This window comes from Dysidea avara, chromosome 5 (genome assembly GCF_963678975.1).
Source record: "Dysidea avara chromosome 5, odDysAvar1.4, whole genome shotgun sequence".
Lineage (NCBI taxonomy): Eukaryota > Metazoa > Porifera > Demospongiae > Dictyoceratida > Dysideidae > Dysidea > Dysidea avara.
Genome location: NC_089276.1, coordinates 5,474,479 through 5,498,423, shown reverse-complemented (window position 1 = coordinate 5,498,423; position 23,945 = coordinate 5,474,479). Strand labels below are relative to the sequence as shown.

At 37.6% G+C, this 23,945-nt stretch overlaps 2 protein-coding genes across 2 annotated transcripts in view; both read right to left on the bottom strand.

Annotated features, from left to right (window-relative positions):
- The window catches only part of LOC136256563 (receptor-type tyrosine-protein phosphatase S-like), a 105,656-nt gene extending 93,280 nt beyond the window's left edge, over positions 1-12,376 (bottom strand). Inside the window, exon 1 of the mRNA XM_066049541.1 lies at positions 12,300-12,376. Coding sequence (XP_065905613.1) covers positions 12,300-12,351 — 52 coding nt within the window. The 5' untranslated portion in view covers positions 12,352-12,376. The remainder of the gene's footprint in view (positions 1-12,299) is intronic.
- Positions 12,377-17,760: 5,384 nt separating this feature from the next.
- LOC136256703 (receptor-type tyrosine-protein phosphatase delta-like) overlaps positions 17,761-23,945 on the bottom strand; it is a 40,832-nt gene continuing 34,647 nt past the window's right edge. The window contains exons 3-8 of the mRNA XM_066049702.1: positions 22,882-23,163; positions 22,482-22,832; positions 22,324-22,430; positions 22,052-22,268; positions 19,482-19,632; positions 17,761-18,165 (exon numbers count right to left, since the gene is read on the bottom strand). Coding sequence (XP_065905774.1) covers positions 17,901-18,165; positions 19,482-19,632; positions 22,052-22,268; positions 22,324-22,430; positions 22,482-22,832; positions 22,882-23,163 — 1,373 coding nt within the window. The 3' untranslated portion in view covers positions 17,761-17,900. The remainder of the gene's footprint in view (positions 18,166-19,481; positions 19,633-22,051; positions 22,269-22,323; positions 22,431-22,481; positions 22,833-22,881; positions 23,164-23,945) is intronic.

Below are 23,945 nucleotides of genomic sequence, written 5' to 3'. Positions count from 1 at the left end.
GCCAGTCAATATTGCTTTGTTACACTCCATAACAAGTCACAATGAGATTGTCAAGCTGTGGAATGTCTTCTACAACACCAGCACAACCTTCTACACAGCACACAGAGTGTTTATTTAAAGAAAAGCACAGGTGTTATGTAATCCTATATAACTCTTGAGCCAGATGTCAGCATGGCTTCAAAAACAAATTTGTCTAGTAGCTCCCTTCAAAGGCTTCCTCCTAAACAGCTTCCCATATATGAATGTATGGGAAAGTTTCTAACTTCTTGACAGTGCATGGGATTAAAGTGCATCTTATCTCATTATCTCAGGCATTTGAAGAGCTTCATGCCCATACAAAAATATTTAAATTAGCCATCACCAAGAGGAAGTTATTAATGAATAACAGAGTCTACAGTGAACACGAATATACTATATATATGACCTACTTCATCAGTAGTGCCAATATAACTTCAAAAATCATCTACAATGCTTATAATCAACCATCAAAAAGCATGCGATGACAACTTCTCCCCCCACAACAGTGTGCAAAGGACCCTTCTCTCATTCACTTAAGGGCATGATAAACTACTAAAACAAGCATCAGTGAACAGTAGTGTAGATTTAATTTGCCTGGTAATTAACTATAGCCAAAAGCAACAAGTCTAGCATACGGCAGGAGTGCTCATTGGGTGTACAGTTACCTCATCAAACGTATCTTTTAGTTTTAGAGGTGTAAAATTATTTACATTGTCACATATACCTTTCAATATCTACACATAGTTACGATGAGGTAACTGTACACCCAATGAGCACTCCTGCCGTATGCTAGACTTGTTGCTTTTGGCTATAGTTAATTACCTGAATGGCTCATGATTGCCAGTATTCTGGATTACATGAGGAATGTGAGATGAACATATCAACGTGTTTGGCCTAGTTTCCGGATTTCAGCAAGTTTTTGTAGGATCAACAATAAAATAGGAAGTGATGTCACTATGACTGCCATATAAGTACTGCCACGTGTTCACACCAATTGGCCTTTTTATGGCTAACATATGTATCGTTACTGATTGGAGCAATGTAGAGATAGGAAGACTCTGCTCACTATGTATATCAAACTGGGAGGCTATGCTCCCTAAACAAGACAGGTTGAACATATTGATGGGTAAGGGATGAGTGGGACGTTGATATGTTCACCTCATATTCCTCGTGTAATCCAAAATAGCTGGCAATCACTCTGTGATCTGAGCCATTCAGGTAATTACATTTCAGAATGCTCGGATCACATATCAACAAGATGTTTGTAGAGAATCTGTTGAGGATGAGGACAGCACTGCTTGTCCCACAGGGTTACTGTTAACTGGTTTGTAACAAAATCTCTGAAAAACAGATTCAGATCTCCAATCAGCAGCATCCATTAATTGATTTGTTGTAATTCCAGCTGATGCTGTTGCAGTAGCTGAAGCACTTCTCACTGAATATTAATGTGACTTAAACGTGTCAGTGTCTATCCCAGCTAATTTGAGCAGGGTAACTATCCATCTGGCCACTGAAGATGAAGATATTAGACTGTGGGGCTTGACATATGAGAGAAGCTTGTCCTTCCCTTCACTTCTAAAGGACTCTGTCCTTGCTGCATATGCTTCTAGGGCCTCTTTTGGACATAGCCTATTGACAGAAGAGAAGAAGGAAATGTAAAAGGCTTGAGTGGCCTGGATGGACGAGACTGTTTCGATAAACAAACTGGGTTAAATTGCATACCACCTGGTAGCACTCTCATAGCTTTCAAGTTCAAGTTTGATAAGTCATTGGATCTTGATGGCCTTGTTAGAGCCAATAACACGACCAATTTATGTGACAACATTTAAATACGGAGACTCATTATCACCTAAAGCAACAATGTAAAAGGTGACTTTTGACACTTCCCATGTAGAAGAGTATCTGGGTAAAGGGGGTCTTGTGTTGTAAGCTCCCTTTAGAACTCTCACAATTGTAGGATGTTGCCCAGCAGGATGGCCATCAACTTTGTCATGGGTTGAAGAAATGGCTGAACGGTAAGCATATTTATTAAGCTGTATTTAAAGCCTTGTTCATAGAGCTCAACTAAGAAACTGGCTACATCACTTACAGTATAGGACCTGAAAAGGGATTTCTATTCCGTTCACCACACCAGCTAGCCCATTATTGAAAGAGGAGTTGTATGATTTATTAGACTTGTCACTCCATGATCAGAGAACAAGGTTTGTTGCCGTCTGAGAAAGCTGGCTGCCTTCACATTGTTGGCGGATATAACCCACACAGCTAACTGTGGTATGATGTCTGGTAGAATGCTCTGATACACTGACTGTATCATGTCTGTAGACTGTGGAATAAGAATTAGTATGGAACTCTGACCAACATTGGGAGGAGCAAGGGAAACCAAGCTTGGATTTTCAAAACTGGTGCTACTAGCACGAGCCCCTGAAATTCTTGGGTGTGTACTAGGGACAGGACTCTGACCTCAAGGTGGATTGGCATACATTTTCTCTGGAAGAGTATTCCAATCTTGAGTAAATGCAATTATGGCTGCCTGGCCTCCAACTCACAAATACTGGGAGTTGAGATGATAATCTGCTTGCAAACAGGTCTGTGAACAATAGTCCACCAAACGATTGATTTCCTAAAATAGGATTGGGGAAAGCTTTCATTCCAACCTGTCTGACCATGTTCTGAACTCCTCGTCTGCAATTGTGTTCAGAACTCATGATAGGTGCTAAGCTTGAAGGAGTATGTTCCTTGCCATGCACCATAAACACAGGTCCTTTATTAGCTAAGACAACTTTGGTGATGCTGTCCCCCCCCCCCCATCCTTCCGTTGATATAGGCAGCTGCTGTAGTGTTGTCCAGTTGCAGGAGAATGTAAATTACTAGTTGAATACCCAGAGATCTGAGCATCTCCACTAATAGCTTTAGAATCTTTGCAAAGACCTTTGGGGCTGTGCATAGACCAAAGGGAAGACGAAATGTCTTCTCCCAAAATTTGAAGAGTAGATGACAAAATTGAGGGGCCTTTGGGACCATAAAGAAGGCATCCTTCAGGTCCATTTTGGCCATCCAGTCGCTAGCTTTCACTGTATGCAACCCCTCCCCCTTGAAATGCTCTGGTTTCATGAATTTGTCATGTTGATGACAGGTCTCTGACCCCCATCTTTCTTTGGTACTATGAACATGTTAGTTTGAATAGAACCCCTCTGTTGGAACTGAAATTTGACATATGACCTGCTTCTACAGGAGGGACTGTATCTCTTGCTGCATCCTCTGCGTACAAGCATAGATATAATAACACTTACCGGAATTGGAAACAGAAGTGTGTGCACGTGGGATCCGTGTTTCGGTTACTTTTGGTACATCTTGCTACAAAGCAGAGCAGTTTCACTGGATAAAGTAGGCACTACTTATTAGTTATGGCTAGGAGACATGCACTTGGCGTACAAATTAGTTTAAATACATACCGGTGAAAAAGATACAAGCAAAAATTTCATCAAGTCCAACCCGCGCTTTCAATTGACACTGTTTAAAAACAAAATTTACAACCAGCAGAAACATTTTACCTCAGTATATTGCAGTCTAACGACTCTATTAGTGTGTAATACAACCTCATAATGAAGTAGTTGAAGTGAAATTCATACAGAAAGTGAGTTATCTGTACCAACGCAGTAAGGCGAAACACGGATAACATCTAAGGGCTGTGACATAACATTGGGGATTTTGTACACAAATGAAATGATGACGTAGAATACTTCCATTTCCAATCCCAGTAAATGTTATTCTATACATGGTACAAGTGAGGGTTGCAGGGTGGAGATTGTTGGAGGGGAGCAGACAAGAGAGGAATATGATAACCATCTTGGTTAAGGGCCTTCCAGTTCGACCTGAATAGACTGATTCTGCCAGCAAAGGTCTGACTGGTCTGACAAATGTTCTCTGCCATTGGCAATATGCCTCTCTGAGACGGTTGAATCCATGGTGGATTCTCTAGTGCTAGGGATAGGTACACTATGGGTAGACCCAGGATTGTGTATTGAGTGGGCTCTGCCACTGTGACTAGACAAGTTGCCTTGATTGGCTTCTCTGAAGCCTTTTGTGTACCCTTCAGAACATTTAGTGTTATGACCTCTGACACCTGTTGATTGGCTAAAACTTGTAAGTGAGGTGTATTCTTTGACACCGTTGTCTTTATGGGGGTTTAGAAAATCCGGACCGGACCAGGTCAACTTCTTCAAGTAAGCCAATTCACACAATAGCTAAAACATACAATTCACACAATAGCTAGCTATAACATACACTCTTCACCTTGTAGTCACTCTGCCAAGAAGATAATTAGCTAGCTACGATGGCTCAGAATGCAACAGCGATCGTGCACGAAACTTCATCCACGATAAAACAACCACACTAAGCTATTAAAATACTTTCTATTACATTTCACTACACAATCGCTACAAAGCTATAAGCTCTTTCTGCTGTACTCAACTGTTACACACACTAGTGACCGCCCAAATTTATTAGAATCGTGATATACAAAGTGAAAGGAACTAAGATAACAGCAAACCTTCGAACTTATGTAAAGGAATGGTCATGGATGACTGGCTAAACTAAGAAAGGTAAGCTAGTGCCCATGCAGGGTAGCTTTATAGAGATTTCTGGAGTAGTAAGGTTTTGTTCTATTTAAAGCTTACCTTGACATGCAGCAAATACTCCATTACTGATTCATCAACTAAACATTTCACGAATAAGCAAGTCACAGTTACAAAACAGTTAAATAAACTTGGTAACTATGTTTCTAGTAATCTTACAGTGATATCATGATAGTTAACTGTAATAATCGTATCGCGATAATGATTGTGATCGCGAGTATTGAACTATCGATATTATCGCTCAGCTCAAAGCTAGGTATCACCTTTTATGCAGCATTACAAATAAAGAACAGTACTGGAAGCACTGCAGCAATTACTCCTGTCACACAAAAATAAAGCACTGAAGCCATGCTGCATGTTACTGCCAATCAAGTTGAATCAAACACCTACATGGCAGTGGAGAAATACACAGGACACAAAGGAGGACAAAAGTAGGTCCATGATGTGTGCATTGTAGCTGCTTTGGTTTGCAAAAATACATCTCAGGTTGAAGCAATGTTAAGCAGTGATGAAATCAAGCCTGTAGTCTTATCTAAATTATGCTAGGCTGGAGGCATCAGACAGGCATGCAATTGTCAGTTAGCAGAAAATTTGGTTCAACAGAAAAAAATTCATAGTAAGGATTAAAGAGACTTCTATAGGCTCAATTACAGAGCCTGAAATTATGGTCACACATCTACCATTTCTGGCAATGTCTGAACATTTTTAGAAAGCTTTTGTACAGAATCATCAAATATGTCTGACTACACAATGGGATTTATCAGATCATTTTCCAAAACATAATTTCACACCCCGTGGTTATGCCTAGCCAATACTACCAAACTGTTACGAAGGAGAAATGAGTTTGAGCATTACTGTTGGGAAACCTCCTGATCACTATTATACAGTGCTACCACCATATTGTACGATAATCCCTAATAAAATTTTTTCTAGCTTTTCATTTCACTTGCTTGTTTTGTAATGACATAATTCATTATTGGTGAACAACTGCATCCTGCATCAAAGGACATACAAATTATAAAATCAATTGTATTATGACTGAATGTGTATCTGACATCATTTACTGTACTGAAATGCAAAGTGGCCATTCCACTTCAGTTTCAGCCACGTTCCACTTGTTATATAGCATGACAAACAAAGAACAGCATGAGAAATGCGTCTATAAATCAATCCAGTCACACAACGGAAATTATAGCACTGAAGCCATGGTGCATTACCAAAAATCAACACCTACATCATAGCAGAGAAATAAACAGTACATAAAGGACAACAAATGTAAGCCCGAATTGCAGCCACTGTGATTGGTGAAAAGGAGGACCTCCCTTGCTTTTAAAGCATTTTATTTACAGGTAGTATATGGTATTTTCTTACACAAATTCTCTAACAAAGCCCTCCATTTTTGTACAAATATTAGGACACATGATATGATATTTCCTACAAGGCCCCTGCTGTGATTAATTCACTACACTTGTATAGCCTATTACAATGTGCTAGCATTTCAATAGGCATGAAGTATGCACCTCAGTCCTCCCTGTTAGCACATGATCTATAGAATCAACAGCACTGTTTTCAGCATAGAACACAAGTGTGGGTTCGGACACACATACACACATGCATGCAGATGGCTTTTATGCAACTGGTCCAGGAGTGTTCTAGGGTAAGTTTTTACGGGTTTCCAAACCTCATAAATCACTATGTGACAAATTCACCTACAATTTTCTCTTCAGCACCTTCAAGTTTTGTTAAGTGCCTCTAAATATTGAATGACAATCTTACTTCAAAGGCCTGAAATGGAAAGGATCAACTTTAAAGCCATGTCAAGGGGTAATCTTTATCCATTGCTAAGTAAGTAAGGGATGACCATGGCTATGACCTTGCATAGGTGAAGTAGGTGCCGCTATACATTCCAAATAGTAGTAGTAAGTACCAGAATACACACAGAACAAGAATTATTTGTCTTTAATAAATAGTATTGCTAATTTCTCTTCCGTTCACTTCCCAAATCGAAGTAGGGATGGAACAAATTTGATGCTGTGCTACTTCTAAAAGCCAGGCAGTCATCCAGTCCCTTGAATTAATTAACTCTTCATAAGTATTAGTTAGAATGGGTTGACAAAGGTTTCTACACTATTTAGAGACCCGAGGGATGTGGGCGAGGCTACCCACAAACTTAATTACCGAGGCTGCAGGTTGAGGTAATTAATTGTGGGTAGCTAAACCCATATTGTCTGAGGGGCTCTAAATAGCATAGAAACCTTGTCGACCCATTCTAAGTGGTTTAGAAACTTTCCTAGGTTAAGAAAGAGTGAGAGAAAGTGACACACTATGCATACTAGCATTGGGATTTATCCTTAAGTTGAGTTGATCGGGTCAGTGCTACTGCGCCAGCATGACATTCATAGGTTTTGCACCAGTATCAAGTAGTTACTATGCCAGGCTAGAAAGGCGCCTGTCTTGTCCAGAAAGTAAGCTATTAAGAAGCAAATTGTGAGTGCTAGCTTCAAGTTTGTTGTGTCAGCGCCACACTGTGCCAGACATTGGTATTGTATGCCTAGCTGAACGCTAATGATGCCTGTCTTGTCTAGACAGATAGTAAACTAACCAGTAAGGACATTTTGTTTTGGCATTGCCAATTTTCGCTTGTTGAATGTAGTAAACAACCACAGGCGAGACCACAGGTTACTAACTATCTGTGACTGGATCCACAGAAACCAAACATAATTGCATCAGCCTAAATTTTTTACAGTATAAAGCACTGAATACAATGGGGGTAAAATATATGCATACAGTGGAACCTCCCTTATCTGGACCTCTATTATCCAGGCACCTATGTTGTCCAAACAGCCCAAATTAGTCATGTGGCTTGTAGTTTATTGACAATAATGAAGTTTGGTTTAGATGAAAGCACAAGGAGGGAGCCTAAAGGTTGCTGTTTATCTGTTTGGTGACTTGTTTATTCTACTAATAATAACTACCACTTGGTTGCTAGGTGATAATGGATTTTTACAGCCCAGGATAATGGATTTTTACAGCCCAGGGGAGTGACCATGAATGCTCTGTAGTGACTTCCCCCTCTGCCCACTAAACTGCATACCACTAACTGATAGCAATAACAACATTACTTGTATTTAAGTTAGTCATTTTAGCATAATAGCATGTTATTCTTAGTTACGGACATTTCTGAGATATGGACAGAAGTGTGTACCAGACCGCTCAGATAAGAGAGGTTCCACTGTATTATCAAACAAAATCTGTAAATTTTTATAGCCTTGTTTATCTGTGAAGAAAGGATCAAACGATAAAGACCTGGTTATCAACTTATTCCCCTACTCAAGAGGAGTACAAAAATCTTTGTTTTATTTCAGTAAACCAAAGTAAACATAAGTTATGGGCACCTGTTCACGTCACATCAAAGCAATAGTACGCAATCAATTTTTCTTCATTGATCTCGACTTTGTTTGTGGTGAAGGAAGGTAGTAGAAGAAAATAACACAGCAATGGATTCCGCTGTTCATGGTGAACATGATGGCGCAAGTCTCGATTCTTGTGTTTGTTTGTTACAACCATTTTAGTAAGCACCTGTAATTTATTTTCCCTATACTTGCTAAACAAATCCATCTTTCTGTTATTGCTATTTTCATTGGCTATAACTCCAAAAGATCTCAGCATATGAGGCTGAAACTGTACTAGAGCATACACTTAGCTAAGTAGAATATTTATAAATGGAATTTGAAAAATGTGTGATTATGTTCAGTCTTTGCAGATCCGGTCACATACAGTAACCTCACCACAGGTTTCTATTGGATTTACCTCAGACATCAAAGGAAATATTATGCAAATTAAATTAACACACAGCATGCTATTACACCTTGTTTCGTAATAAAAGGGTTTAATTTACCATGCCCCCTTCAAAGTAAGCATGATGAGAGAGTTAACTATAATACAGTATGTAAACAGCCATTCACTGAACGAGGCTTTATTTTCTGCAGCTCAAAGCCTGTTTGCTCATGTGAGTGTTGGACAGACATGCAGACATACCAACACACAAACACATGGTTTTAGTCAAACCAATGTCAGGAAATCAGGCATGCGCCCACAGCCAGCCGAAGGCATGCGTCTGGTTTACAAAGCAAACGTTATACATGATTAAACCTTCTGCAACGAATATTGCCACATTACTAAATATCATGGTACTAAAGGATTAATGGGAAAAATTTTGATGAATTTGACAATTTGCATTACATAAAAATCTTCCTTCTCAAAATTTTGCCTTTAGCTTATTCACAATATTGAAACTTTATGTCAAAATTTTACTTGCGAAAAGGCATAATTGTCAAAACTTTCCCTTGTCAAATGCATTGGCATCCCATAGAAACAGACCTGACTGTTTGATCAAAATGACCCACACAACTCGAGGCTTTTGCTCCAACTTTCTCAGCACTAGTTCAGCTCTGTGACTAATACAAATCAAACATAAGCTCATAGGCTCACTGGTATACCACTGGTAGAGCAGTAAGATGTCTGGGTTGGACAGAGTTGAAATACTGTACTTACCAAAAACCCTGTTAACCACTCCATTCATTTTATAAGCATATCTAAAGCAATTCGATTATGGGAGGTACCACTTAACATTGTAGCTACAATTGTCAGGATGAATGGAGACAAGTCCAGTAATTTCTGTTTAGCCCACTTCTCAACTAAACCATACACTTTACCAGACCTAGAGGCATAAGCTTCCTTGTAGAATGGCTATTTTGCACTCCTTGTAATGTGGGTGTGGGCCGTACATGATACCGTGCATGGTCTTCATACTGCAGTTGTAAATAAATCCTAAAAAAGCTTGTAGTCATTGTAAGTCTTCAAACTGTTATATTAGTGTACCTATTCTTCACAGTGCTGTAATGTCATGGCACTTGCAATTAGGGCTAGGACGAAGCTTCAAATACTTTGTGGGTTCGAAGGTAAGTAAACTTCAAATTATAAAGTATCTTTCAAAGTTTCGTAATGCACTCATAGTCTACGAAAGAACTACAAATAAACGTGTGGTTATCTTTATTGCAGCTGCTTATTCCTTTTGCATGATCAATGTTCGTCTCTTTGCAATCAATATTTGTGTGCCACACCCACTTTTAAACCAGCTTGCTACCATAGTTACAGCCTTAAAACACCTTATAAAGTGATAGATAATGCATGGAAAGCGTACTTTTAGCATTACTCGGTGTTTACCTGTGCATGATTGCAGTATAGACCATGCATGCACGCCCCAAGGTGTGGCACTTTATTACATCATCAAAATAACACATCCACCATTTTTTGAAGACAAAACACGTATGCATTCTATGCTTAAAAATTTTTTTTAATGCTAATACAAAGGAATCGTGCTAAAAGATAGAGTAGCGCTGGTATATAGTAAGTTACTTGGTAAAAGTATATAACATATTTGCTACATGGCGAGTTATTCCGTCTATAGGGAAGGTTTTTGCAATAGAATGCTCAATACTTTTGCCCTCACTTTTCTCGTAAACTATCACGAAACTTGAAGGAAGCCGTAGCAACTTTTTCCCGGTTTTTGCCAGACCATGCCTTGACACAAACAAGGCCTATAGCGGACAAGCCCATTTGTAATCGATCGATCGCGTCATTCAGTACTGCTGCTATGCACTTTCCAAATGCTTACTAACTTATTAAATAGGTTTAGAAAAATAAAACTTAAGAAGGATGTGCATAAATACAAGAAAACCTGTAACTTGAAAGCTAACACCGAAGCTTCCAATGTTCGAACATTTTATTAGCAAATATTCAAAGGTAAATTTCAATATTCATCCCAGCCCTACCTGCAATGGCATCAACTGGTCAGATTCCGTCGACATGATCACTTCAATTAGCATCCGGCTTGAGGAATCAGCAATAAGGTGCAAGCTTTGATTTCTCTTCAATGAAACATGTTCAGTCTTCTACACTCATGTTAAGATCCCATGATAATTTTAAAACGATATCCATTCCAAACCCACAATGACTCCACCTATATGATGCTCCTTCTAAGTCGGTTAGAGACCATGCCACCAGATCTTCATGTTTTAGAAACCTTGGATCTGCCTTGGTTTTTAAAATCCACAAAAATCTTCATGCTTTATGCAGAAATACGCTGTCTTTTTTTCATTGATAGATATTTTCATAAGTTATCACATGCAATGTTGAATTATGGAGATGCACACACTTATGTTGACAATAGACAACAAAGTTACAGTACAAACATTGTCACATGCCAGGTTACCCTCTCTAAATATTAGATGAATATGCACACAGGAGCCATAATGCCTAGGGATATGGCAGTACTAATCAAAAACCCATTAACCCCAAAAATCTTAGGCCAAAATGCCGAATTGTGTCATACTAACCATCCAATATACACAACTACTTTGTAGCCATATATCTAAATGCTAGCTACAAACTAAGAAGCTTGACTAATCGTTTGTACTTACAAAACAATAATTGCAACAATATTAAATAGCAAAGTTTAAATTTTGGTTTAAAAGCCAGTCTGAACATCCAAAATAGCCTTTCACAAAGATGTCTTACATTCCAAAGAATCACTTATAGTGCAACCCATTCCACAGAGATTTCTTTATGGTTGTTCTGTTTTCGATGCTGTACATGTACACATCCACAAAGCAGTTGACCGTCAACTCCATCTGTCTCCATCTCTTGTTTATAAAAGATTACTTTTCAACTCAAAGAATGATATAACTTGACTAAATATAGAATACCTCTACAAGATTACATAATAAACACACACTAGTCCGGAAAGGATGCAGTTATCCCAGAAACAGTACCCCTACTTAAATGAGAATGTCTGTTTCAGTACTAGCTTATCCTGTTACGAAAAATGCAATAGTGTTTAGCAAAATTTTATTCAGTAGGCAACTTATGATGCCAAATGGCAGTAGTGGCAGTTTAAAACAAGTATGACTTCATTATTGTGGTCTAACAATATAGTGCATCGCCTAGATAACTAATTACAAAACTGACAGTGCAGTAGGTATTGAATATTTCTTATCCCTGTATGACCATGGGTGATGTTACAGTTTCCCCTTCCTATGCTATGTTGTCAACGTCTATGCTCACACCCCAACAGCTGATGTCCCACACTCTTTAACTGTAAATGGCTCATACCTCACATACATTTACTCAGGATTAATGTATGGATTCTCTAATCACACACAGACAGTGAAAAGACCACAACAACGCATTACATAACGAATAGGTGAACCACCAAACAGGGAAACGGTTAGACCATGGTGAGACAAATAAAGAATTATCACCTTATATAGAATGGCGACGCCAAAAATGTTTTCATACAACAGCCACAAAAAAGCTTAACAGGAAAGCCACTCACGCCGCAATGGTTACTGAGTTGGTCAGTCAATAAAAAATAAAATATACCACCACCAGTCAAAAAACGACAAAGTATTACAACCATAGCGAAAGGAGACTGTCACATTGTTCAATACGGCTAGAGTAAATTAAATACAACTGATATATGATACTGTATCGCTTCGGGTAGCAATACGATTTATAAAAGAAATTAACGCAAGAACTTATGCACACAATAACACAGCTTATATCAGCACAATCACACAGTAATACCTTGAAACAGAGTGCCACACAGGAACGCAAGAATTGCCGTTAAAACAGCCATTTTTTGCTCACGTGCGGATAATACACTCACGTGAGCTATGAGTTATAAACGGATACAGTACACAGGTTCTTGCGCTTCGACAAATTTAAAGCGGAAGTCACGTGTGGTAATTATAGCTTGAAGTTCAAAAATAAATCGATTTGATTGGTCGAAATCCTATGCACGTGATTTCGCTTGTTTTTGTTGTCGCGCAAAACTATTAGAAGCTGTGTAGTACATGTACAGGAACCAGAATCAAGAATGAAACAAAATGACATTTTAGAGCTAGCTAGCTATAGCTCAGTCATGCAGCTGCTTATGTTTAATTAACCACTACCTCACTATGACACTGATGCACTATTTTGCCCGGCTTGCTCTTTTAACTGATGAAGAATGAATCACCAGCTGTAACATACAGAACTCAGAATTGAGTATATGATACATGTAAACCTCACTGAAAAAAAACTTACAAAAGAACAAGAGTCAAACAAGTCAGTACTGCTCTAGTAGCTATATATGGTGATATGGAGCAAAACGTTTTACTGAAGCCTAACACTTGAAATTGTCTCACACACACACGCACTCAGTACAGGGCCACTGACAGGGAGGGGGGGGCAACTGGGGAAATTTGCCCTGGGCCCCAGGTCCCAAAGCTAATTATCCACATATAACTGTAGTTATAGGACCCCACATTCTTGATTTGCCCTGGGCCCCCTAAATTTTCCTGGATTCTCTTGGCGGCCCTACATATTTTGTATTTTAATTATGTTCTATATGGTCACGATTGTTGTGTAGCAAAATGTGTATGATTGAAGGGGTTTCAGGGGAGTCTGGGAGCATATTTACCTAATTCAAACATAATTGTGGGAACTGGAAACGATTTGAGATAAGTGACTGAGACCTGGAACTAGACAATAGCAAACAAGCTTACAGTGATGTATAAGACAATTCTTTAGATCAAACAATTGTTTTATAAGATTTTAAGGCAATTATTTTTATATCAGTGAAAATGACCATAGCTATTAAGTTGCAATTTTAGTGGACCACAAGTGAAAATTTTTTAAAATTAGCTATCTCAACACTGCATCTTGAGGTACTTTTAGTCAAATCCCTGTAAACATGCATAGCAAATGTATGTAATTTTTGACTTTATTCTTTTCTTTGGTGCAGCTTGTATTTAGTCCGACTTACAACTAGCCAAAAGTCATTTACAACTAACTTTTTGGCCACAACTAGCTAGCCTGCCACTGCCCTGCATGACCCAGATATCTTTTCTACCCAAGTATTTTGCTAAATAGATAGCCCATCAGGCATTTTTACTACTGATGCATTAGCCTACACTGACTGGCATGGAGCATGTTTTTACCTAGGGGAAAGAAAAACAAGGGCACCACATGTACATTATACAAGTAGGATATAGCAAAATAATAGCAGCTATATATATAATGGAATTTTATTGCATCTGTCCTTGCAAGCTAAGGCATCTAGTGTAACACTTTTAATGTGCAAGATGCATGTATTCTGGCAAAAGGAGACACACAAAATGATGTAAATACATGCATACAAACTGATACTCAACACACTATAACCTGCAACAGAAAGGAATAATGCATGATTGCATATTGATGGATGTCCAGCTTATATCCAAACTATTTTTTGAAATAATTCTTCATGTACAGTTCATTCATTTTTGTTTAATTTGATAACATGATGTCATTAACTTTATGACCATCTATAGTTATGTGTCTTCTCCCTGGATTTGTACTCACTGCATGAAGCTTTTTTTTCTTTTTTAAAGTTATTTAAACAGGGAGATAAAGTTGTTTTTCAGCTGTGACCTGGACAAACATAAAGGTACATGCATACAATTATTATAACAATATTTATTATATTAAATATAAACTATGGAGAAAGATAATAAGTCGTTGTATTGGTATGTACAAAAATACATTGATGTGCCTTACAGGTTGATATAATAGGGGAGTAATTTCGTGATTATTGTTTGTGGACACTAGATGGAGAGCACCTTGTATGCAAGATCTGCCATACAAAAAACTCTGCATATAAGAGCAGTACTGCTTCATAATGATAATTAATGCAGCTAATAACATTACAACCATTACTGAATGCACTACTATGAAAGGGGATTGACTGCTTTTACCACTGTGAAATGGTGCTACCCCAACTGATGGAAATTTTGCTGTGGTTGGAAATTGTCCTTGCTTCTGTGTGTGGACTGCGAATAATCCCTGCTTCCATTGCTGCATATTAATACTGCATCCACTCTACTGTTTGTCTATACTGAAAAAATCACTTACCATAGTGAATGGTCAAGACCTTTAATTTTTACAATTACCAGACTGTCACAATCAACAGATTGTGTGAGGCTCTGAAAGAGGAGCTTCATGCAGGGAGTACAACTCCATGGTGAGCAACTATAGTTGTATGAAGGGAAGTTCACCCTGAAACTTCCCTTCATACAGACTGTGAAATATGCTTAACAGACAAACCTCACAGTTAGTGCAGTGTTAGGATCAGGTTCAGCACAGTGCTTTAAAAAATACCTGGAATGCAGAAACTTAGTTTTAATGTTTTCATGTAAGTGCGCACTCTAACTATTAATTACTGAAATGTGAAGCAGCCATTATGCTTTGCTTTCAGCTACTGTTTCAGCATTACACAACATTATGAGAAGTGCTTCTGCAATCAATTCAGTCACTATGAAAAATATGGACAATTTCTGTTACAAACATCAGGAAGGCATTATGCACTAGCTAGCACACAAATCAACACCTTGGGCTGTCAGCAAGAAGAAATGGGATGGACACAAAGGTAACTCCATGATGCGTACATAGTACATACTGTGGTATGCCAAAAGGCACCTGTCAGGGTGAAGCGAAATCTAACAGTGAAAAATCTAGCCTGCAGTCTCAACTATTATTCAGATTAAATATACTCGTCTTAAGGATCAGGTCAGGAGTTGGTCAGTCAGTAGAAAATTTTATATATTTTACTATATAGCAGCTGAAGTGTTTTGGCTATCATTATGTAGTAACCATACAGTGGAACCTCAGTTATCTGGACCCCACTTATCCAGATTCTCGATTAACTGAACACTGAACTATGGAAACGACTGTTCTATTAGAGTAGTGACTGTTCTTTTAGGGTAGTTAAAATACTGATATTCAAAAAAATCTTTATGCTATATTACGCACATGCAGTTTCAGAGATACAGACTTTTGGACCACCCCTGATCCCAAGGGGTTTGGATAACTAAGGTTCCACTGACCACTGTTATACTATTTTGTACTAAGCTGCATGCACATGCATGCACACTTGATTGTAACACATGCAGTACACACCAGGCTTGTTGTAATTGTATTTGTAATTGTAATTAATTACTAATCATTACCAATTTTCAAGTAATTGTAATTGTAATTGCTCACTGAGCATAAAAGTAATGGTAATTGTAATTAGCTGTTCAGTCAATAATCATTATGTAATTCAATGCAAGTAATCAAAGTTACGCTAATTATAACAGTACTACCCCATGACTTGACTAGTGACTATATATGTACACAATGGTTTCTGACAATGCTCATGCACCTACAGTAGAAGAAACAAGTGGAAAAGAAGTAGAATCAGTAGAGCCCCCAACTAAGAAAAGAAAATTGTGCTTGGCTGATATATACCTCAAACACAGTGGATGGTTTTAGAAGGTTCAAAAGTAGAGAAAGAATTTAAAATGTACCTAGATGACACAGATTTTACAAAGGATGAAAACCCTTTAAATCGGCTTTGGAAGATAAAAAGCAAATAAATACCCCATTTTAAGTACAGTAGCAAAAAATATGCTGGGAGTTCCAGCAACATCTGCACCAATTGAGCATGCATTCAGCCATAGTGGCAATATTCTCAGGCCGAATAGATGTAGACTATTACCAAAAAAAATTGAACAGTTAATATACCTAAAGATTAATGCTGGAGAATTGTACGTTATTGTTGTACCCCAATGTACAGTAGTAATTGAAAAGTAATTGTAATTGTTAATCATTATTTTACATACTGAAGTAATTGTAATCATTAGATTGGCATTTAAAAGTAATTGTAATTGTACTGATTACTTTTGGTTGGTAATTACAACAAGCCTGGTACACACACATACTTGATGTAACAAATAGGCTACATGATAATAGATTATTGTAGAACTCAACTGGTTGTAGTGGAACATACATTGTTGAACTTGATTGAATTGTGTACTATAGCTAAGACAGGTTCTGCTCATAGATAATAGACTACACAGACTTTGTAAACTCTATTATGTACTGCTATTAGTAGGTTCTGCTGTACAATTGATATCACATACCTAAATCTGACAGCATCTTTATTTGTTTAGATTTTATAGTACAAGTGCTGAAGGTCTGCAGGACTCCTGGTCCTACAGCCTGTTTAAAGTTGTTACAGATAATATGTTTGAAAGGGTAGAGAAAAAAATGCATGACTGGATCTGGGCAGGCTTGAACCTCCAGCCATCTGATTAACGTTCAAACGCTTACAGGATCGGAGTCTGCCAGGCAGTCAGGATATTTTCTCCTCATTAATTTCAAGTATATGTGTCCTTAGGACCTAATAACTACATTGGAAATTAGTACTAAGAAATAATCTGGTTACCTATCGTAAATCGATAACAAATTTGAAACAGTAAATCTATTGTAAATCAACCACAGTCAGATGGAAAACTTTGTGGAAAGGTGTCAAACTAGTTAGGAAGTAATAATATTTCTGGTTTGACAACTACGTACTTTACTTCAGGCATAAAAATTAAATCTGAGGTGGCTTTATATTTTATGCCAAAAATAGCCTTTATGGTACATACAAAATAGTTATGTGGCAAATTACATACATTTATCCACAAATGTGACTGTCTCTGGGAAAACCGTTCTTATCGCCCATTTAAAAGTATCGAGAAACGTCGGTTTTAAATATTCTGTGTGTTGTAGCTGGCCAATGGTGGTAGCTACGCATACCAAATTTTCACACGTTTCACAACAATTTCTTACCTTCCTGATCATCCACTGAAGAAGTAGTCAACAGCTAAGTTTCCCGCCATTTTAGATAGTTTTTAAACCGAGGTTGTCTGTATCAGGCGAACTCCAGAAGGGGTGGGAGGCGGGGGCCCTGGAAGGCGGGCAAGATGGTGTTCAAAAAATGAAAAGAGACGTGCTAGGATGAATTAGGCCAGTCACAAATGTATCCACAAGTGTACTAAAAAAGGGCTAAGAACCCTAGTTATAAATCCAACATGCATTAAATTGTTTGCACATTTGCATGGCTCTTGCCTTTCTGTACAAATGGGATAGAGTAACAAGTAGACAGGTGCCTAATCTACTGCTCATGGTCACACGTTAGCTGCATATATGTCGTAAATACTCTAGTATACCACAATGTTTAACTACACTAGTCCAATATTACATATGCTTACAAAAGAAACTACAGACTTATTAAAAAGTACTATAATGTGCCAATGAAAGTAAAAAGTTACACGCACAAGTACTATGAAGGAGAATGCATTACATGTAGTCACTTTCCACAGCCTTGTTACCAGACAGAGAATAAGCAGGGTTATCCTCCATCTTGACTGTGGTACTAATATCATACGCTGGATTAGTGGTCATCTTGATATTATTATGAGACTTCTGGCCACTATCAATCAGATCATATGTTGGTTCTGGCATCTTCTGAGTGAGATGATGCATGGTTAGTGTAGAGTCTTTAAGTGTACCAGATTCTTTCATCTCATGATAACTCTGTCCTGGATATTTAGGAGGAGTAAAGCTGCAGAAATATAAATATAAAACATATACATTATAGCCTCAGTCTGCATCTCAGTTTGTAGTCATCAGTAAGCATAGTACTAAATTAATGGGCATTGCTTTGTAGAATTGTACTGTTCAATTCTACAAGGACATTACTTATTACATATTGTAGCAGTTTAAAATGTATAATTGCATGTTGATGCTAAAATATGCGCATACGGGGTGTAAACTGAATAGTGTACATTTATACATTAAATTTAATATTAGATGCCCTGAAATATCCTAAATGCAGAAATCTTTTGACACATCAACAAATTTCCTCGAACCATCACACACTGGTACATGCATTCAAATACGCCGTACTGCATGTACATTCTAAAGACTGCTCAGGATCACTGTGCTATACGTTTTGGCAGCTAAGCTTTACATCATGCAACCGATGTACAGGCGGTATTGTCCACACTCTTAAAATATTCTCTGTGGTTATTTGTGTAAATGTAAACCACTGATGACTTGAATACAGACAGGGATTTCTCTCTATTGCTAATCTACTAATGTCTTGTAAAGCCATCCTTTACCATACTGTGCCAACTCGAGCCAACATATTAATATGCAACTAATATTAATCCAATTGTAATTTTGAAGATGCTATGTTACCAGCCACCCACGTGCTTGATCACGCAAAGGTTGTCTGGTGACTTTGGTCCACTTTCTTGGCCCCAGTGGAATATTGCTACAAACATGTTTCTTGTGCTCATTCATGCTTACACTCAAATTAATAAACTTTCATCCGCGTAAAGAAATATTACTTTATAAAAATCGTTGGAGTGAGTAATGAATGCCAATTAAAACTTGATGTATGCAAACCATGACTTAGAACAGTAATCAACAGCAAAGAAGACCTTTAGACAGCTACTAAGCTAGTTTTTCAGTCGTATACTTTATTAATGCACACTTCCTGGGCCAAGAAGTGTCACCAGACGTCTTTCACATGATTGAGTGCATGGGTACTGGGGACAAGACTAGCGCTATGGATAAGAGTGCCATGCACAGACAGTTCAGCTGGTGTGTTAATGAAACCATGGAAGGTGCATAAAATTAATGCTAGATTTCAGTAAAAATAAAATAGTGCTACTATAAAATAGGGGGTTTGACTCAAACCCCTGGTTATGGGCTTAAAATGGCATATATCTGTAGTTCAGTATAGAAAGAGTGATGGTTACAGGGTAATAAGCATCAGGCACTTGAATTATAAAATTATAATCATCACATGGAATGCCCTCGATTTAGTCAAATAATTTTTGAAAACAAGAATAACAATGATGTAGTTACTACCTTGTTTTTTTCCTTAGCTTAGCAAAAAGGATAACATTGAGTACCACAGAGATTACTACTACAACCAGTGCAATGACCAATGCTGTAGAAAAACCGGCAATTACTCCACCACAGTCATCATTAGATGTTTCAAACATGGAACAAGGAACATCTGTTAACAATTAAAACACATTTATGATAAAACGTAATACAAGAAAGCAAAATAGCTAATAGAGTGTTACAGTTATTAGTACATCACATCTGAACAAACATCACAAAATCAGCGAGCAATAGTTTCATCTTATAAATAAGGGTCATTCCATGTCAAATCAACAAGGAATTTAGGGTCACCTCTCGGATTTTGATGAAACTTGGTATGTTTGTAGTACCTGTGGTGCTTATCACTCATGCAAATTTTTAGCTCTATACATTCCATAGTTTCTGATTTATGACCACAAATATTTTTCTACGTTTGATAAATGTTTTGTGGTGGGACCACAATGGGCTCAAGAGATATAATGAATTATGTTGTGGTATGCAGTGGAATTTGCAGTCTATTATTGCTGTATTGGAGTGTACACCTCCAATAACCACTTGCAACAAGGCCATGCCAAGTTTGTCTTACAGAGTGAAGGTGTCTAGGTAAATTGCAACCTGTATTAGTGACCACCTGTATTGAAAGGCCATCTACGTGCTGTAGTTATGTTATACTTCTTTAATGTATATCACCAAAGCATCAACCCTTTCTAGCAAATCCAAAAATGGTCCTTATTAGACGGGTTGACTATAAATTACAGACCATGTGTCCATAAACATAATGTCAAAGTTGCATCATCTCTTCACAAATACCTTCTTTGTTAAGTTGAATCCCGGTGTAGTGGACTTAGCTATATTTAAGTTGCGTATGTAGCTGCATAGGTACATACAACAGAACTCCTCAGAAGGGATACCTGGACACCTTGATAACCAGGACACCTGTTTTTGTTTGTACACTCTAGTGGTGCACATACATATAGACCAAGATACTTCTGTGGCTTCTGTAATATGAGCGCTTTATTGTGGTTATAGCAATGGAGGGGTTTTACCATATACATGCATTACTTGTACCTCAATGTGTGAAATTAATTACTACATTACTTTACATTTATGACCACTTTGAAGATCAAGTCATAAATTTATATACATACTCACATAGGAGGTAAACATGTTGACCACATATTTAACATTTGCCTGTACTGATCTTCAAAACGTGAATGCAAAATACTTTGAAAAACCATTAATTTTAGTAATTCCAGTATTATAAATCACGCATTGAGCAAGTGTTAATAATATAAAAAAACTCTTGGTACAAGTAATGCATCTACTGTATATAGTGTAACTCTTCTATTCCCTGGACCATTGATGAAGTGTTCATTTTTTGAGAAACCACAGACTTGTCTTGGGTCCAAAATGTACATACAATTATAAAGTGAGATCATGAAGCTATCAAGGTGCCCAGGTATCCTTTTTGAGGAGGTCTGTTGTACCTATGCAGCCATGTATGTAACTTGAATAGTGAAGAGTGGGGATATGTATGCAAGTGCACTACGGTGAGATTTTACTTAATAAATAAATAAGGTATAACTGAAGAGATGGTACAACATTAATGTGTTTATGGGCACATGATGAGCTCATTAATTTATGGTCAATCTGTCTAATTAGGACCATTTTTGGATTTGCTAGAAAGGGTTGATGCTTTGTTGCTATACATTAAGATCCAATTAAAGTATAAATTAACTGCAGCTTATAGATGGTCTTTCAGTACAGGTGGTCACTAATACAGGTTGCAATGTACCTAGACACCTTCACTCTGTAAGACAAACTTGGCATGGCCTTGTTGCAAGTGGTTATTGGAGGTGTACACTCCAATACAGCAATAATAGACTGCGAATTCCACTGCATACCACAACATAATTCATTATATCTCTTGAACCCATTGTGGTCCCACCACAAAAATTTTATCAAACATAGACTATGACCCAATCATTATTCACAAAAGAATTTTAAAAATTTCAAGCAGCATTTTTTGAAGTATAAAGGATTAAAGTTTTCAATGAAGTACTTTTGAACCATAATTAAGTAGATATCCCATAATTTAGGGATCACTGAATAGGTCAATCAACAGTCTTCCATCGGTGAAAATTGCGTTTAAAAATATTTACACAGTGCAAAGTTGCAGTCGATTTTGCAACTAGAGATGGACCAAATTTTCATGAAATATTCAAAATATTTGTGGTCATAAATCAGAAACTATGGAATCAAGAGTTAATAATAACTCTTGATGGAATGTATAGAGCTAAAAATTTGCATGAGTGATAAGCACCACAGGTACTACTAACACACCAAGTTTCGTCAAAATCCGAGAGGTGACCCTAAATTCCTTGTTGATTTGACATGGAGTGACCCATAAGCTTCCTTCACATGGCATTATTAAGTGTTTTTAGTATGACAAAATTAATTAATAAAACTATACACTAACACATTCAACTAATTGTCCATTATGGTATCAAACCAAATTTTTATAATTATTGTGGTGTGTAAAATTATCTCACTATTGGAGGATGTCATTGCTGTCACTTCAGCTGCAGGTCCTAGTCCTAGACTTGTGGAAGCTATCACACTAATCTGATACTGTGTACCTGGTCTTAGACCAGTGAGTAGATAATATAAGGTAGCATCACTAGCTGCTGATATGATGGTAGGGTTGGTTAAAATGCCTGCACCATCATCATCATCATCATCATCATATGCTTCAGAAGTGTATGATATCTGTGTGTACACAAATGACATTGTAACCATTTTAACCATGTAGATGTATACTGACTGTGTAGTTGATGATCTGTCCATGAGGAGGATCTGGCCTTTTCCACGAAAGAAAGATACTGGTGTTTGTCATATATACACCAACTAAGCTCTGAGGTACACTAGGAGCTGTGTACAATTATACTCCTATAAAAAATGTAACTTATAGTAATGTTTTACCTCCTTCCAGTGTAGCGATAAACTCTGCACTTGATCGATCTCCCACTAGTTCTGTTCCATTGTACAGTGCAATAGCTGACACTTGAATTCTGTATGTTACTGATCCATTAAGATTAGTTAATGTACCAGAAGTTTCAGTAAAGTTCATAGCAAACTCTCCATCTTGTGCTAGTTGTCTCTTCCTCCCATTACTAGTCATATTAGCATCACAGAGATCACTCACTGGCAGGTAGAACACTGTGTAGTGAGTAATATCACCATTTGATGCATTAGGCTCCATCCAGTCTATTGTTATCATAGAGGATGATATGGATTGTGTAGGTACAGAGACATCAGAAACAGGTTCAGGTACTACATGGAAGTTATAATTATAACAAATCACAACATAGCTATTACTCACGTGGGGGCAACGTCATCAAAGTTATCATACCACTAAATGGTCCTGCTCCTACTCTAGTATATGCCCTTATTTGTAGAGTATATATTGTACCAGGCAATAATCTTTCAACAGTACCCATCAGTGTATCAGTGAAGTTAACAAGTGATGTTGTACTGTTAACACTATACTGTACTTCATATTGTATGATGATCCCATTAGGAGTATCAGGTGGCATCCATGATAATGTCACTGATGTGGAGCGGACAATATCAACTGTTAGTGAACGTGGTGCAGTAGCAGGTCCTGAAGATATACAGTATGATGATATAGTATGGTAGCAGTGTACAGTAAGGATCATCGAAGTTTGGCATTTCCTCACAAAAAATAGTGACCAGAAACCAGCCTCACAACACCTTCATGGTGTATTGGTTAGGTGTAAACATTACAAGCTCAAAAGTGTCTTCAGTGAAACTGGAAATGCTTCCAGTAGAAACTTTAAATTTCTTTTGTTTAGTGGATTTTTCATTTTGATTTATAACCTGCATAACAATAGCGGCTAAGGCTACAGGTTTGACTATTCACTGTCAGACATCGCTACAGCTCATTTTGGCATACCACTGCATATATCATGCATGCACCATGGATCGTCCTTGTGTCCCACTTCTTTTCACTAACAGCACAAGGTGTCGATTCATAGTAGCGTACCATTGGCTTTACATTGTAAATGAAAATCGTTTGTGATTTTCACACCAAATAACCAACAGTCAAAGTAAGCAGATTGATTGTAGGCTAGCTTCATGTACCATTCTCTATGTGTAAGGCAGTGTAACAGGCAGAACACAGTCGAAAACTACACAAAATGGCTATATACACTGCTTATTACTAATAAGTGTAAGGATGCACCTTTTTTGGCAAAATGATTGCCTCATACTTCTGGTGCCATTCTTTCTTTTGATGTGGTGCTATAGAAGGTCACTAATGATGAAGTATGTAAGAATATTGCAAGCCAGTAGGGATCATTACATAATGTAAGGGGATCATCATCTGAAGCACAAATTTAATCCCTACTTTAGTCATACTGGTTT